The following is a 13,718-nucleotide window of genomic DNA, read 5'->3' on the forward strand; positions in this document are numbered from 1 at the left end:
TCTGTTGGACCCTCTTCCTCCACTGCTGCACCACCTACCCCTGCTACCACCATTGCACCTCCACCTGCCACAGAGCCCGTCTATCATCTGGTGCACCGCTTGTTTCGACGACTTGACCAGATAGAGCGTCGCAACAAGCAGCGCTATGAGCACCTAAAGCTGATGATACGATCTGGCGACATCCCCTCCGAGCCCGACACACCATCCGAGGCATCTGAGGAGGAGGCGGATGCACCCGAGGCAGAGACCCATCCCCAGGAGGCAGCACCAGCCGCACCACAGGCAGCGGTCCCACATCAGATTGAGGCTACGGATCCTGAGATCCCGATCCAGTCAGCACCTCTTCCACAGCAGCCAGACCCTCAGCCCACCACCACCACTGAGACTCCAGCTACCATCCCTCCCAGTGATAACACTCCTTCACACCCGGCTTGATTGAGCATCGAGGACGATGCTTCCTTTTAAGTGTGGGGAGGTCGCCATCTCTGGCGTTTATTTTGGTGAACCACTACATACTTTTTCTTTTATTTTGGATATTTTTCTGTATTTTTTCTCTTTTTCTTTTTACTGTTATTTTCTGAGTACTTATACATTGTTTTTATGTATTTTTACTCTATTTTCTGCATTATGCATCTTTAGTTCATATTTTAGCCATTTAGTTTATTTTAGTTATTTAGTTTAGTTTGCAATTTCGATTTATTAGTGGATTAATTAGTATAGTTTACCCTTTTTTAGCATAAGATAGTATAGTTTAAATTGAAAAATATAAAAAGATAGTAAGCTATGAAATTGAACATAACAGATTTAAATCCACAAACCTTGTATATAGCATTACATGATGTAGTTAAGCTGACAATATTTCATCAAGGAGGAACATTAAAACTTTAAAAGATATCCTAAATAATTTTTTTATGAGAATAATGGGAATTTTTAACTAAACCTGCATACAATATATAAATGATATATGATGCTTGAGTTAGAAAACACACAGCCTGTGAGTCTTGAGCTTAAATTGTATGGTTGCATTCAAACCATAATTTCATTTCTGTGTGTTTCATTTCTTTTTATTCTGATGTTCTTTCCTTTGCTTTAATCTATATGTCCAATTATAGAATATAGAATAGATACATACCAAGAGAATGATTGAGGCCATCATTTGATTTTATCTCACTTACCCCAAATTAGCCTACCTTTTACATCACCCTTGTTAGCCCCCTTGAGCCTTTTAAAAACCCCTTTATTCTATTTAGCCAAATTACTAGCCTTAAGCAGAAAAACAAAAGAAAATCCCAAGTGAATCCTTGGTTAGCTTAAGATAGAAAATCATGAATAGAGTTAAATGTGGGAAACCTTTTGGGAACATGGATGGTAGAAACAAAAAGGTAGAGAAGTTAAAAGAAATAAAATAAATTTGGGAAGCATGCTCATGAGAAAATCAAAGTGATATAATTGCCATGTGCCTTGAAAAAAAAAGAGAGTTATTTTTCAGCATTTAAATAAAAGGGGGATACAAAAGAATTTTCCCAATGCAAAATAAAAGCAATGCACATGGAATAAAAAAAATTAAAACATGAATATGTAACAATAAGTGGGAAATATGGGAAAATAGGAAAAGAGATTTTTTGTTTTACTAAATATGTATGTTAGGTGAGATCTTAGTTTAATTAAGGATTCACTTATTAGCTCACTTGACCCTATACATAAATCCTTACCTTTACCTTGACCCCATTACAACCTCAATTAAAGACCTCATGACTTTTTGGTATGACTATATTCTATAATTGTTGATTGGTTAGATGAAGAACAATGCTATAGAAATTAAGAATAAAAAGAAAAATAGAGTGAATAGACCCAATAAACACTGAGTGACTAGAGAGTAAACACAAAATCTAGTGAGGGTTCAATAACTCATCAACATATATCTATGCTTAAATTTACTAATTGTTTTGCAAGTTTGTACAATGTTTTCTTTCTCATCTCATTTGCTAAAATGCTTTATTATTTAAGGGTTGGCTATATATATACATGACTCCTTGAGAATGTGAATTAACTTGACTACAGGTAAGCTTTATATATGAGTGAATAAATTAGAGTTGCATGATGCATCATTCATTTAGGTAGTTGCATTTAAATTAGGTTGCATTGCATGACATTCCATCACTTTAACCTTAATTATTCACCTTGGATTTAGCATGAGGACATGCTAGTGTTTAAGTGTGGAGAGGTTGATAAACCCATATTTCATGAGTTCTTTTGTGCTTAATTTGAGTGATTTATACAATCCTTCACCTACTTATTCACATTAATTGCATGGTTTTACTTTCACCTCCTTATTATGTCATATTGTGAAAAACATGTTTCCTAAGCTTTAAAAATTAATTATTTTAATTACCTTTATTTCCATTCGATGCCGTGATTAGTGTGTTGAGTAGTTTCAGATTTTCTAAGGTAGAATGACTTAAAGGACGGAAAAGAAAACATATAAAATGGAAGGAGAAAGCAAAGCGGAGCTTTAAGGAAACTGGTATTCACGCGATCGCATGGACGACGCGATCACGTGCCAAGCACGAATCAGCGGCGACGCGGCCGCATGACTAACGTGACCGCGCGCCTTAAGCAGAACGCATATAACGCGGTCGCATGACTGACGCGACCGCGTGGCAAGGAAAAGCTCCAAATGACGCGACCGCGTGACCCACGCGGACGCGTGACAGAGGCCACGTATCATAATTTACAGAATACGCCCCCAATGAATTCTGAAGCCCTTTTTGGCCCAGATCCAAGTACAGACAGCATAGACTAGAGGTTATAAAGTGTAGGAATGCACCTATTCAAAAGGGAGCTCGCATATTTTACTTTTCAATGATTTAGATTTAGTTGAGAGGGAGATCTTCTCTCTTTCTCTTTTAGGATTTAGGATTTCTTCTTATTTTAAGAGTGACTCTCAATCTAGGTTTTATATTTCTTTGTTCTAAACTTCCCTTTCACTTTATTTATTTATTTCAATATCTGAGTTGGCTATTTACCTTTATAATTGGATCTAAGAATTCTTCCATGTTACAGACTGTTATTTGAATTAATGATAATTGAGGTATTTTCAATTTATGATTGTTCTCTTTGATTTAAGTTACCATTGCTTCCCATCTAAGGACATTTTTATTATTCCAGCAATTTTACTTTTTCCCCTTTTGGTTCTGGTTAAGAATTTAGTAACTCAACAGTTATTAAACTCAACATAATTGATAATCATTATCTTGCTAATTAAGCTGAACTTAAATAATCCCAACCTTTCTTAGGAAATAAATAGGATTCAAAGGCCAGATTAATTAGTCCCTTGACTTTCCTTTGCCTTAGTAAAGGTTGACCAAGTGGAGTTTAGATTCAACTTTCATTATAGTTGGGAGAGATAACTACGTTGGACCTCCAACTTTCCTTACCTTGCCAAAAGTCTGCTTTACTGTATTTATTTATTTATTTTAATTGCCATTTACTTTATTTGTTACTTAAATTACTTGCTTCTCATCTTCTAAACCCCGATCACAACCTTTATATAAGAACATACAGTTCCTTGAGAAGACGACCCGAGGGTTGAATACTCGGTTAACAATTTCTAAAGGGGTTTGTTACTTGTGACACCCAACACGTTTGTATGAAAGGACTTTTGAAGGTTTAGAAAATATACTTGCAACGAGAATTTATCCGCAAATTTCTAGACCACGCAAAAGTTCCTCTCGTCAATCCTCATCTCTAACCTTTATCTGATGATACCTAGATCGCAAGTAAATCTTAGAAAATACACCGGCTCCCTGTAGTTGGTCCATCAGGTCGTCGATCCTTGGTAACGGATATTTATTCTTCACAGTAATCTTATTTAGCTACTGATAATTGACACACAGGCGCATGCTCCCGTCCTTCTTCTTTGCCAGTAGCACTGGCGCTCCCCACAGAGAAACACTCGGCCGAATAAAGTGTCTACCCAACAAATCTTTCAACTGAGCCTTAATCTTGGCCATCTCTAATGGTGACATCCTATAAGGAGCACTCGAGATTGGATCCACTCTAGGCACCAATTCAATTGCGAACTCAACCTCTCGATTAGGTGAAAATTCATCAATGTCATCCAAAAACACCTCAGGGAATTCACAAACAACCGGGATTTTCTCTAAGCTTTGGTCATCACCCAAAACACCCACAGTTAACAGCATAATACCCTGGCATTCACATCTAGAACAGTTCACTGTCATGAAGTTCAAGTAATAGCTATTTACCACAATCGGCCCTTCCGATCCTTTTGGCATAAAACACACTGATTTCTCATAACAGTCAAGCAAAACATGATTCTTAGACAACCAATCCAATCGCAAGATGAGGTCATGACCAGTCATCGGTAAATAGATCAAATCATGAACGAAATTACATTGTTGAACCCAAAATGAGTCTTGTGGATATCCTAGCCTAGTCACAATGGCTTCATGAGTGGCATTATGCACCTTCAAGTCATAACCCAAGACTACTATTCTCAATCCTAGTTCATTAGCTCTCTCAAATGCAATGAATGAATGTGTTGCTCTCGAATCAAACAAAGCATTTAAATTCTATCGACTACTTCACATTTACCTCTGATCAAAGTCTCGGATCCCTCGGCACCTACTGCAAAAGTGGTGTACACTCTTCCCGGCTGCTGTACTCTACCAGTCTGATACTTCTTCTTCTCTGGACAATTCATGGCTAGGTGCCCGGGTTGTCCACAAAAGTAGCATACCCCTGATCCCAATCTGCACGGAACTACGGGATGGTACTTTCCGCACCTCTGATAGCTTAGATCATTTTGTGGCTGCTTTCTATACCTTCTTCCTTGATTAGTATTATTATTCGGCCTTTTGAAGTTACCTTGACCTTGATTCTATTGTGGAACAAAGCCTCCATGCTTAAAATTTCTGTCCCTCGGTGCAAAGCTCCTCCCTAGAGTTCTCTAAAAAGGAATCATCATGCTTCCCTTTTCCAAAGCCACCTTCTACACACATTCTTCAGCCACTCTACTCTTATTCACAAGTTCAGAAAACACTATAATCTCCATCGACGCAACGGAGCTCAGAATATCGCTCCTAAGGCCTCCCTCGTATTTGATACACTTTCACTCAGCAAAATCCTCTAGAGCACCTTGACAGATGCGAGAGAATCGGCACAGCTTTTCGAACTTATTAGTATACTCGGTAACATTCATCTGGCCTTATTTTAGTTGCAGCGATTCAAGTTCCTTGGCATTTCTGACCGAACTGGGGAAATGCTTTCTGTAAATTTCTGTCCAGAATATTTCCCAAGGGATCATAGGGATCATAACACCATCTGGCTGCAGGATACATCGTATTCCCTGCCACCAGTACTGGGCTTCACCTTGCAGCTGATAAGTTCCAAATTCAACTCACTGCTCCTCGGAAACCTGCTGAGCCTGCAGTGCTCGTTCCATTGCCTGAATCCAGTTATCCGCCTCAGTGGGGTTTGAGGTCCTCCTAAAGGTCAGAGGGTGAACCTTTAGAAGGGAAGCAAGTATCATTGGACCCTCTTCACCGTTATTTCCATTGTTCCCATGGTTTATCTGGTTACTTAGCGCCTCGGCTATCGCCTGCATAGCCGCAGACATGTTTCCTAAGGCATCCATGAAGTTTACAGGGTTGTTCCCTGTCGGTTTAGGAGTAGTGGTGCACGAAATTGTGATCATCAATGGCGCCAACAACTTGGTACGCACAATTATAATCTCAACTCTTTATCACAACTCCACACAACTAACCAGCAAGTGCACTGGGTCGTCCAAATAATAAACCTTACGTGAGTAAGGGTCGATCCCACGGAGATTGTCGGCTTGAAGCAAGCTATGGCCATCTTGTAAATCTCAGTCAGGAGGATTCAAATGGTTATGGAGGATTGATAATTAAAAGATGAATAAAACATAAAATAGGATAGAGATACTTATGTGATTCATTGGTGAGAATTTCAGATAAGCGCATGAAGATGCTTTGTTCCTCCTAAACTTCTGCTTTCCTATTGCCTTCATCCAATCATTCATACTCCTTTCCATGGCAAGCTTTATGTTGGGCATCACCGTTGTCAATGGCTACTTCCTGTCCTCTCAGTGAAAATGGTCCAAATGCGCAGTCACCGCACGGCTAATCAGCTGTTGGTTCTCGATCATGTTGGAATAGGATCCATTGATCCTTTTGCGTCTGTCACTACGCCCAACACTCGCGAGTTTGAAGCTCGTCACAGTCATCCCTTCCTAGATCCTACTCAGAATACTACAGACAAGGTTTAGACCTTCCGAATCTCAGGAATGGCCGCCAATAATTCTAGCCTATACCACTGATGAGCGGATAATTTATACGCTTTTTGGCATTGTTTTTAGTATGTTTTTAGTAGGATCTAGTTACTTTTAGGGATGTTTTTATTAGTTTTTATGTTAAATTCCTTGTTCCGCTTCTAAGATATTCATTTGCACTTCAACCTGAATGTGATGAACGTGACAATCATCATCATTCCTTATGAACGCATGCTTGACAACCACTTCCGATCTACCTTAGATTGAATGAGTATCTCTTAGATCTCTTAATCAGAATCTTCGTGGTGTAAGCTAGATTGATGGCGGCATTCATGAGAATCCGGAAAGTCTAAACCTTGTCTGTGGTATTCCGAGTAGGATTCAGGGATTGAATGACTGTGATGAACTCCAAACTCGCGAGTGCTGGGCGTAGTGACAGACGCAAAAGGATAGTAAATCCTATTCCAGTATGATCGAGAACCTCCAAGATGATTAGCCATGCAGTGACAGCGCATCGGACCATTTTCACAGAGAGGAATAGGATGCAACCAACGACAGGGGTGATGCCTCCAGACGATTAGCCGTGCTGTGACAGAGCATTTGGACCATTTTCCCGAGAGGATTGAAAGTAGCCATTGGCACCGGTGACATCCTTACATAAAGCCAGCCATAGAAAGGAGTAAGACTGATTGGATGAAGACAGCAGGAAAGCGGAGGTTCAGAGGAACGAATGCATCTCCATACGCTTATCTGAAATTCTCACCAATAATTTACATAAGTATTTCTATCCTTCTTTTATTACTAATTTTCGAAAACTAAATAACTATTTTATATCCGCCTGACTGAGATTTACAAGGTGACCATAGCTTGCTTCATACCAACAATCTCCGTGGGATTCGACCCTTACTCACGTAAGGTATTACTTGGACGACCCAGTGCACTTGCTGGTTAGTTGTATCGAAGTTGTGACAAATTATGAATTGAGATTAGAGCACCAAGTTTTTGGAGCCATTACCAGAGATCACAATTTCGTGCACCAAGTTTTTGGTGCCGTTGCCGAGGATTGTTCGAGTTTGGACAACTGACGGTTTATCTTGTTGCTCAGATTAGGTAATTTTCTTTTTGTTTTCTTTTCAAAAATTTTTCAAAAAAATCTTTCAAAAATTTTCTCATCTGTTTTCGAAAAAAATAAAAAAATGTTTTCAAAAATATATTTTTCTTCAGAATTTTTAAGAATGAATTCTAGTGTTTCATGAAGCATGTTGAAGCCTGACTGGCTGTAAGGCCATGTCTCAATTCTTTTGGACTCAAGAGAAGAGCTTCTTTATCTTTCTTAGCAAATTGGCTACTGAATGTAAAGTTCTGCTAAAGCTTGACTGGCTATTAAGCCATGTCTAACCCTCAGATTGGAGCTTTAGACTAACATGGCAAGATTCCTGGAATTCATATTAAAAATTTTGGAATCCTTATTTTTGTTTTTCAAATAATTTTTAAAAGAAAATACAAAAAAATTATAAAATCATAAAAATCAAAAATATTTTGTGTTTCTTGTTTGAGTCTTGAGTCATCTTATAAGTTTGGTGTCAATTGCTTGTGCATCTTGCAGTTTTCGAAAAAAATCATGCATTCATAGTGTTCTTCATGATCTTCAAGTTGTTCTTGGTAAGTCTTCTTGTTTGATCTTTGCATTTGCATGTTTTGTGTCTTTTCTTGTTTTTCATATGCATTCCTGAATTCTTTATGTCTAAGCATTAAAGAATTCTAAGTTTGGTGTCTTGCATGTTTTCTTTGCATTAAAAAATTTTTCAAAAGTGTGTTCTTGATGTTCATCATGATCTTCATAGTGTTCTTGGTGTTCATCTTGACATTCATAGCATTCTTGCATGCATTCATTGTTTTGATCCATAACTTTCATGCATTGCATCATTTTTCTTGTTTTTCTCTCTCATCATAAAAATTCAAAAAGAAAAAAAAATATCTTTCCCTTTTTTTCTCTCTTAAAATTTCGAAAATTAGATTTGACTTTTTCAAAAAATTTTAAAATCTAGTTGTTTTTATGAGTCAAATCAAATTTTCAATTTAAAAAAAATCTTATCTTTTTCAAAATCTTTTTCAAAAATCAACTCTTTTTTCAATTTTTTTAGTTATTTTCGAAAATTTCAAAAATATTTTTCAAAAATCTTTTTCTTAATTTTACATCAAAATTTTTGAAAATAACAATAACAATTAATGTTTTGATTCAAAATTTTAAGTTTGTTACTTGCTTGTTAAGAAAGATTCAAACTTTAAGTTTTAGAATCATATCTTGTGATTTCTTGTGAATCAAGTCATTAATTGTGATTTTAAAAATCAAATCTTTTTCAAAAACTAATTTCAATCATATCTTTTCAAAAATATCTTCTTATCTTATCTTTTTCAAAAATTTGATTTCAAAATATCTTTTCTAACTTCCTAACTTCTTATCTTTTCAAAATTTGTTTCAACTAACTAACTAACTTTTTGTTTGTTTTCTATCTTTTTCAAAACCACCTAACTAACTCTCTCTCTAATTTTCAAAAATATCTCCCCTCTTTTTCAAAATTTCTTTTTAATTAACTAATTATTTTAATTTTTTATTTTAATTTTCGAAAATTACTAACCTTTTTCAAAAACTATTTTCGAAAATCACTAACTCTTTTTCAAAAAAAAAAATCAAAAATCCTTCTCCCTCATCTCCTTCTAATTATTTATTCATCTACTAACATCTCTTCCTCACATCACTCACCAAAAATCCGAACTCCCTCTCTCTCTCTCTCTCTGAGTTCAGATTTCTTCTTCTTTTCTTCTACTCACACAAGGACCTCTATATTGTGGGGAATAAACCTCATGCCCCTCTCTGTAATAGAGAAACTGGGAATCTATAGGGTGCAAGCTGCTAAAATCTCATTAGAGATGACAGAAAATTCAAGAAAACAGGCTTATGGACAAGTAGAGGACGTGTTAGTAAAGGTTGAAGGCCTTTACATCCCTGCTGCTTTCATAGTCCTGGATACTGGAAAGGAAGAGGATGAATCCATCATCCTAGGAAGACCTTTCCTAGCCACAGCAAGAGCTGTGATTGATGTGGACAGAGGAGAATTGATCTTTCAATTAAATAAGGACAACCTTGTGTTTACAACTCAAGGATCTCTCTCTGCATCCATGGAGAGGAAGCAGAAAAAGCTTCTCTCAAAGCAGAGTCAACCAAAGCCCCCACAGTCAAACTCTAAGTTTGGTGTTGGGAGGCCACAACCAAACTCTAAGTTTGGTGTCAAACCCCCATATCCAAACTCTAAGTTTGGTGTTGGGAGGTCTCAACAAAGCTCTGCACATCTAGGAGGCTCCATGAGAGCCCACTGTCAAGCTATTGACATTAAAGAAGCGCTTGTTGGGAGGCAACCCAATATTTATTTATCTAATTTTATTTTTGTTTTTCATGTTTTCTTAGGTTCATGATCATGTGGAGTCACAAAATAAACGAAAAATCTAGAAACAAAATCAAAAACAGCGGAAGAAAAATCACACCCTGGAGGAAGCACCTGTCTGGCGTTCAACGTCAGAACAGAGCATGGTTCTGGCGCTGAACGCCCAAAATGGGCAGTATCTGGGCGCTGAACGCCCAAAATGGGCAGCATCTGGGCGCTGAACGCCAGAATTACACCCTGGAGAAGAGCTAGCGCTGAACGCCCAGAACAAGCATGGTTCTGGCGTTCAACGCCAGAAATGGGCAACAAATGGGCGTTGAACACCCAAAATGGGCACCAACCTGGCGCTGAACGCCCAGAGTTGTGTGCAAGAGCATTTTGCATGCCTAAATTGGTGCAGGGATGTAAATGCCTTGACACCTCAGGATCTGTGGACCCCACAGGATCCCTACCTTCCTTCCTCATAATCCTAGTTTTTTTCCACATCTTCTTCTTCATCTATTCCTTCTTCTTTTGCTCGAGGGCAAGCAACATTCTATGTTTGGTGTGGTAAAACAATTATGTAAATGATCTATAGCTCAGTGGTAGAACATGTGGCTGCAAATCAAGAGATCCCTGAGATACCTCAGGGGATGCACTTCCCTCCACATAGTTATTGGAAGCAACTGAGGATAGAAATACCAAAAATCACTAGGAATCAAGCCACAAAGGCAAGGAAGAGACATAGAAGAGTTCAAGAATATCATTGGTTCCTCAAGAAGGAAACGCCATCATCACTAAGGTGGACTCATTCCTTGTTTTTACTTTCTCTGTTTTTCGTTTTCTATGTTAAGTGCTTATCCATGTTTGTGTCTTCATTACATGATCATTAGTAGTTAGTAACCATGTCTTAAAAGTTATGAATGTCCTATGAATCCATCACCTCTCTTAAATAAAAAATGTTTTAATTCAAAAGAACAAGAAGTACATGAGTTTCGAATTTATCCTTGAACTTAGTTTAATTATATTGATGTGGTGACAATGCTTCTTGTTTTCTGAATGAATGCTTGAACAGTGCATATGTCTTTTGAAGTTGTTGTTTAAGAATGTTAAATATATTGGCTCTTGAAAGAATGATGACAAGGAGACATGTTATTTGATAATCTGAAAAATCATAAAAATGATTCTTGAAGCAAGAAAAAGCAGCAAAGAACAAAGCTTGCAGAAAAAAAAAGAAGAAAAAAAAACTTGGTATTTGAGCAAAAATCAGATTCAGAGGTTGAAGAAGGACTGCTGATGCTGTTGGATTCTGACCTCCGTGCACTCAAAATGGATTTTCTGAAGCTACATAACTCAAAATGGCGCGCTTCCAATTGCATTGGAAAGTAGACATCCAGGGCTTTCCAGCAATATATAATAGTTTATACTTTGACCAATTTTAGACGACGCAAACTTGCGTTCAACGCCAGCTCTCTGCCCAATTCTGGCGTCCAGCGCCAGAAACATGTTGCAAAGTGGAGTTCAACGCCCAAACTGGCACAAAAGCTGGCGTTCAACTCCAAGAATGACCTCTTCATGTGTAGACTTCAAGCTCAGCAGAAGCACACACCAAGTGGGCCCCGAAAGTGGATTTATGCATCAATTACTTACTTCTGTAAACCCTAGTAGCTAGTTTATTATAAATAGGACCTTTTACTATTGTATTAGACATCTTTGGATTATATTTTGATCTATTGATCATGTTTGAGGCTGGCCACTCGGCCATGCCTACCCTCTATTCACTTATGTATTTTCAACGGTAGAGTTTCTACACTCCATAGATTAAGGTGTGGAGCTCTGCTGTTCCTCAAAGATTAATGCAAAGTACTACTGTTTTTCTATTCAATTCAACTTGTTCCGCTTCTAAGATATTCATTTGCACTTCAACCTGAATGTGATGAACGTGACAATCATCATCATTCCTTATGAACGCGTGCCTGACAACCACTTCCGTTCTACCTTAGATTGAATGAGTATCTCTTAGATCTCTTAATCAGAATCTTCGTGGTGTAAGCTAGATTGATGGCGGCATTCATGAGAATCCGAAAAGTCTAAACCTTGTCTGTGGTATTCCAAGTAGGATTCAGGGATTGAATGACTGTGACGAACTCCAAACTCGCGAGTGTTGGGCGTAGTGACAGACGCAAAAGGATAGTAAATCCTATTCCAGTATGATCAAGAACCTCCAAGATGATTAGCCATGCAGTGACAGCACATCGGACCATTTTCACAGAGAGGAATAGGATGCAACCAACGACAGGGGTGATGCCTCCAGACGATTAGCCGTGCTGTGACAGAGCATTTGGACCATTTTCCCGAGAGGATTGAAAGTAGCCATTGGCACCGATGACATCTTTACATAAAGCCAGCCATAGAAAGGAGTAAGACTGATTGGATGAAGACAGCAGGAAAGCGGAGGTTCAGAGGAACGAATGCATCTCCATACGCTTATCTGAAATTCTCACCAATGATTTACATAAGTATTTCTATCCTTCTTTTATTACTAATTTTCGAAAACTACATAACTATTTTATATCCACCTGACTGAGATTTACAAGGTGACCATAGCTTGCTTCATACCAACAATCTCCGTGGGATTCGACCCTTACTCACGTAAGGTATTACTTGGACGACCCAGTGAACTTGCTAGTTAGTTGTATCAAAGTTGTGACAAATTATGAATTGAGATTAGAGCACCAAGTTTTTGGAGCCATTACCAGAGATCACAATTTCGTGCACCAACCACGAAGGTTTTAATCTTAGATTAGAAACCCAAGAGATACACATTCAAGCTTGTTTGCATGTAGAACGGAAGTGGTTGTCAGGCACGCATTCATAGGTGAGAATGATGATGAGTGTCATGGATCATCACATTCATCAAGTTGAAGAACGAGTGTATATCTTAGAGAAGAAGTAGGCATGAATTGAATAGAAAACAGTAGTACTTTGCATTAATTCATGAAGAACAGCAGAGCTCCACACCTTAATCTCTGGTGTGTAGAAACTCCACCATTGAAAATACAAAAGTGATAATGGTGGTCATTGGCTTCGGCCCCAGAGAGGGAACTAGAAGAACCAAGATGAAAATACAATAGCAAAAGGTCCTATTTATAGAGAACTAGTAGCCTAGGGTTTACAGAGATAAGTAATTAATACAGAAATCTTCTTTCGGGCCCACTTGGTGTGTGCTTGGACTGAGCATTGAAGCTTTCACATATAGAGACTTTTCTTAGAGTTAAACGCCAGCTTTTGTGCCATTTTGGGCGTTTAACTCCAGCTTTTATGCCAGTTCTGGCGTTTTGACGCCAGAATTTTTATGCTGACTTAGAATGCCGATTTGGGCCATCAAATCTTGGGCAAAATATGGACTATTATATATTGCTGGAAAGCCCAGGATGTCTACTTTCCAACACAATTAAGAGCGCACCAATTGGGCTTCTGTAGATCCAGAAAATTCACTTCGAGTGCAGGGAGGTCAGAATCCAACAGCATCTGCAGTCCTTTTTCAGCCTCTGAATCAGATTTTTGCTCAGGTCCCTCAATTTCAGCCAGAAAATACCTAAAATCACAGAAAAATACACAAACTCATAGTAAAGTCTAGAAATTTAATTTTTATTTAAAAAATAATAAAAATATAATAAAAACTAACTAAAACATACTAAAAACAATGCCAAAAAGCGTATAAATTATCCGCTCATCACAACACCAAACTTAAATTGTTGCTTGTCCCCAAGAAACTAACAAAAAGTAGGATAAAAAGAAGAGAATATACAATAAATTCCAAAAACATCTATGAAGATCAGTCTTAATTAGATGAGCGGGGCTCTTAGCTTTTTGCTTCTGAACAGTTTTGGCATCTCACTTCTTCCTTTGAAGTTCAGAATGATTGGCATCTATAGGAACTCAGAATTCAGAAAGTGTTATTGATTCTCCTAGTTCAGTAT

The 13,718-nt window shown here is 38.0% G+C and overlaps 1 protein-coding gene across 1 annotated transcript; it reads right to left on the bottom strand.

Moving 5' to 3' along the window:
• Positions 3,876-4,726, bottom strand: LOC110268466. Its single transcript, XM_021114650.1, has 2 exons — positions 4,618-4,726; positions 3,876-4,525 (listed from the first exon to the last, which is right to left on the bottom strand). Exons 1-2 carry the CDS (start codon positions 4,724-4,726, stop codon positions 3,876-3,878), a joined length of 759 nt encoding a protein of 252 aa, XP_020970309.1.

The sequence above is a fragment of the Arachis ipaensis genome, chromosome B10, assembly GCF_000816755.2.
Source record: "Arachis ipaensis cultivar K30076 chromosome B10, Araip1.1, whole genome shotgun sequence".
In the NCBI taxonomy this organism is placed as follows: Eukaryota; Viridiplantae; Streptophyta; class Magnoliopsida; order Fabales; family Fabaceae; genus Arachis; species Arachis ipaensis.

Bases quoted from the DNA above. Each gene is read 5' to 3' on its own strand.
- LOC110268466 (XM_021114650.1), bottom strand. From the start codon at position 4,726: ATGAATTGTCCAGAGAAGAAGAAGTATCAGACTGGTAGAGTACAGCAG. The intron at 4,526-4,617 runs GTAAATGTGAAG...CTAATGAACTAG, and splicing joins ATCCGAGACTTTGATCAGAG to GATTGAGAATAGTAGTCTTG.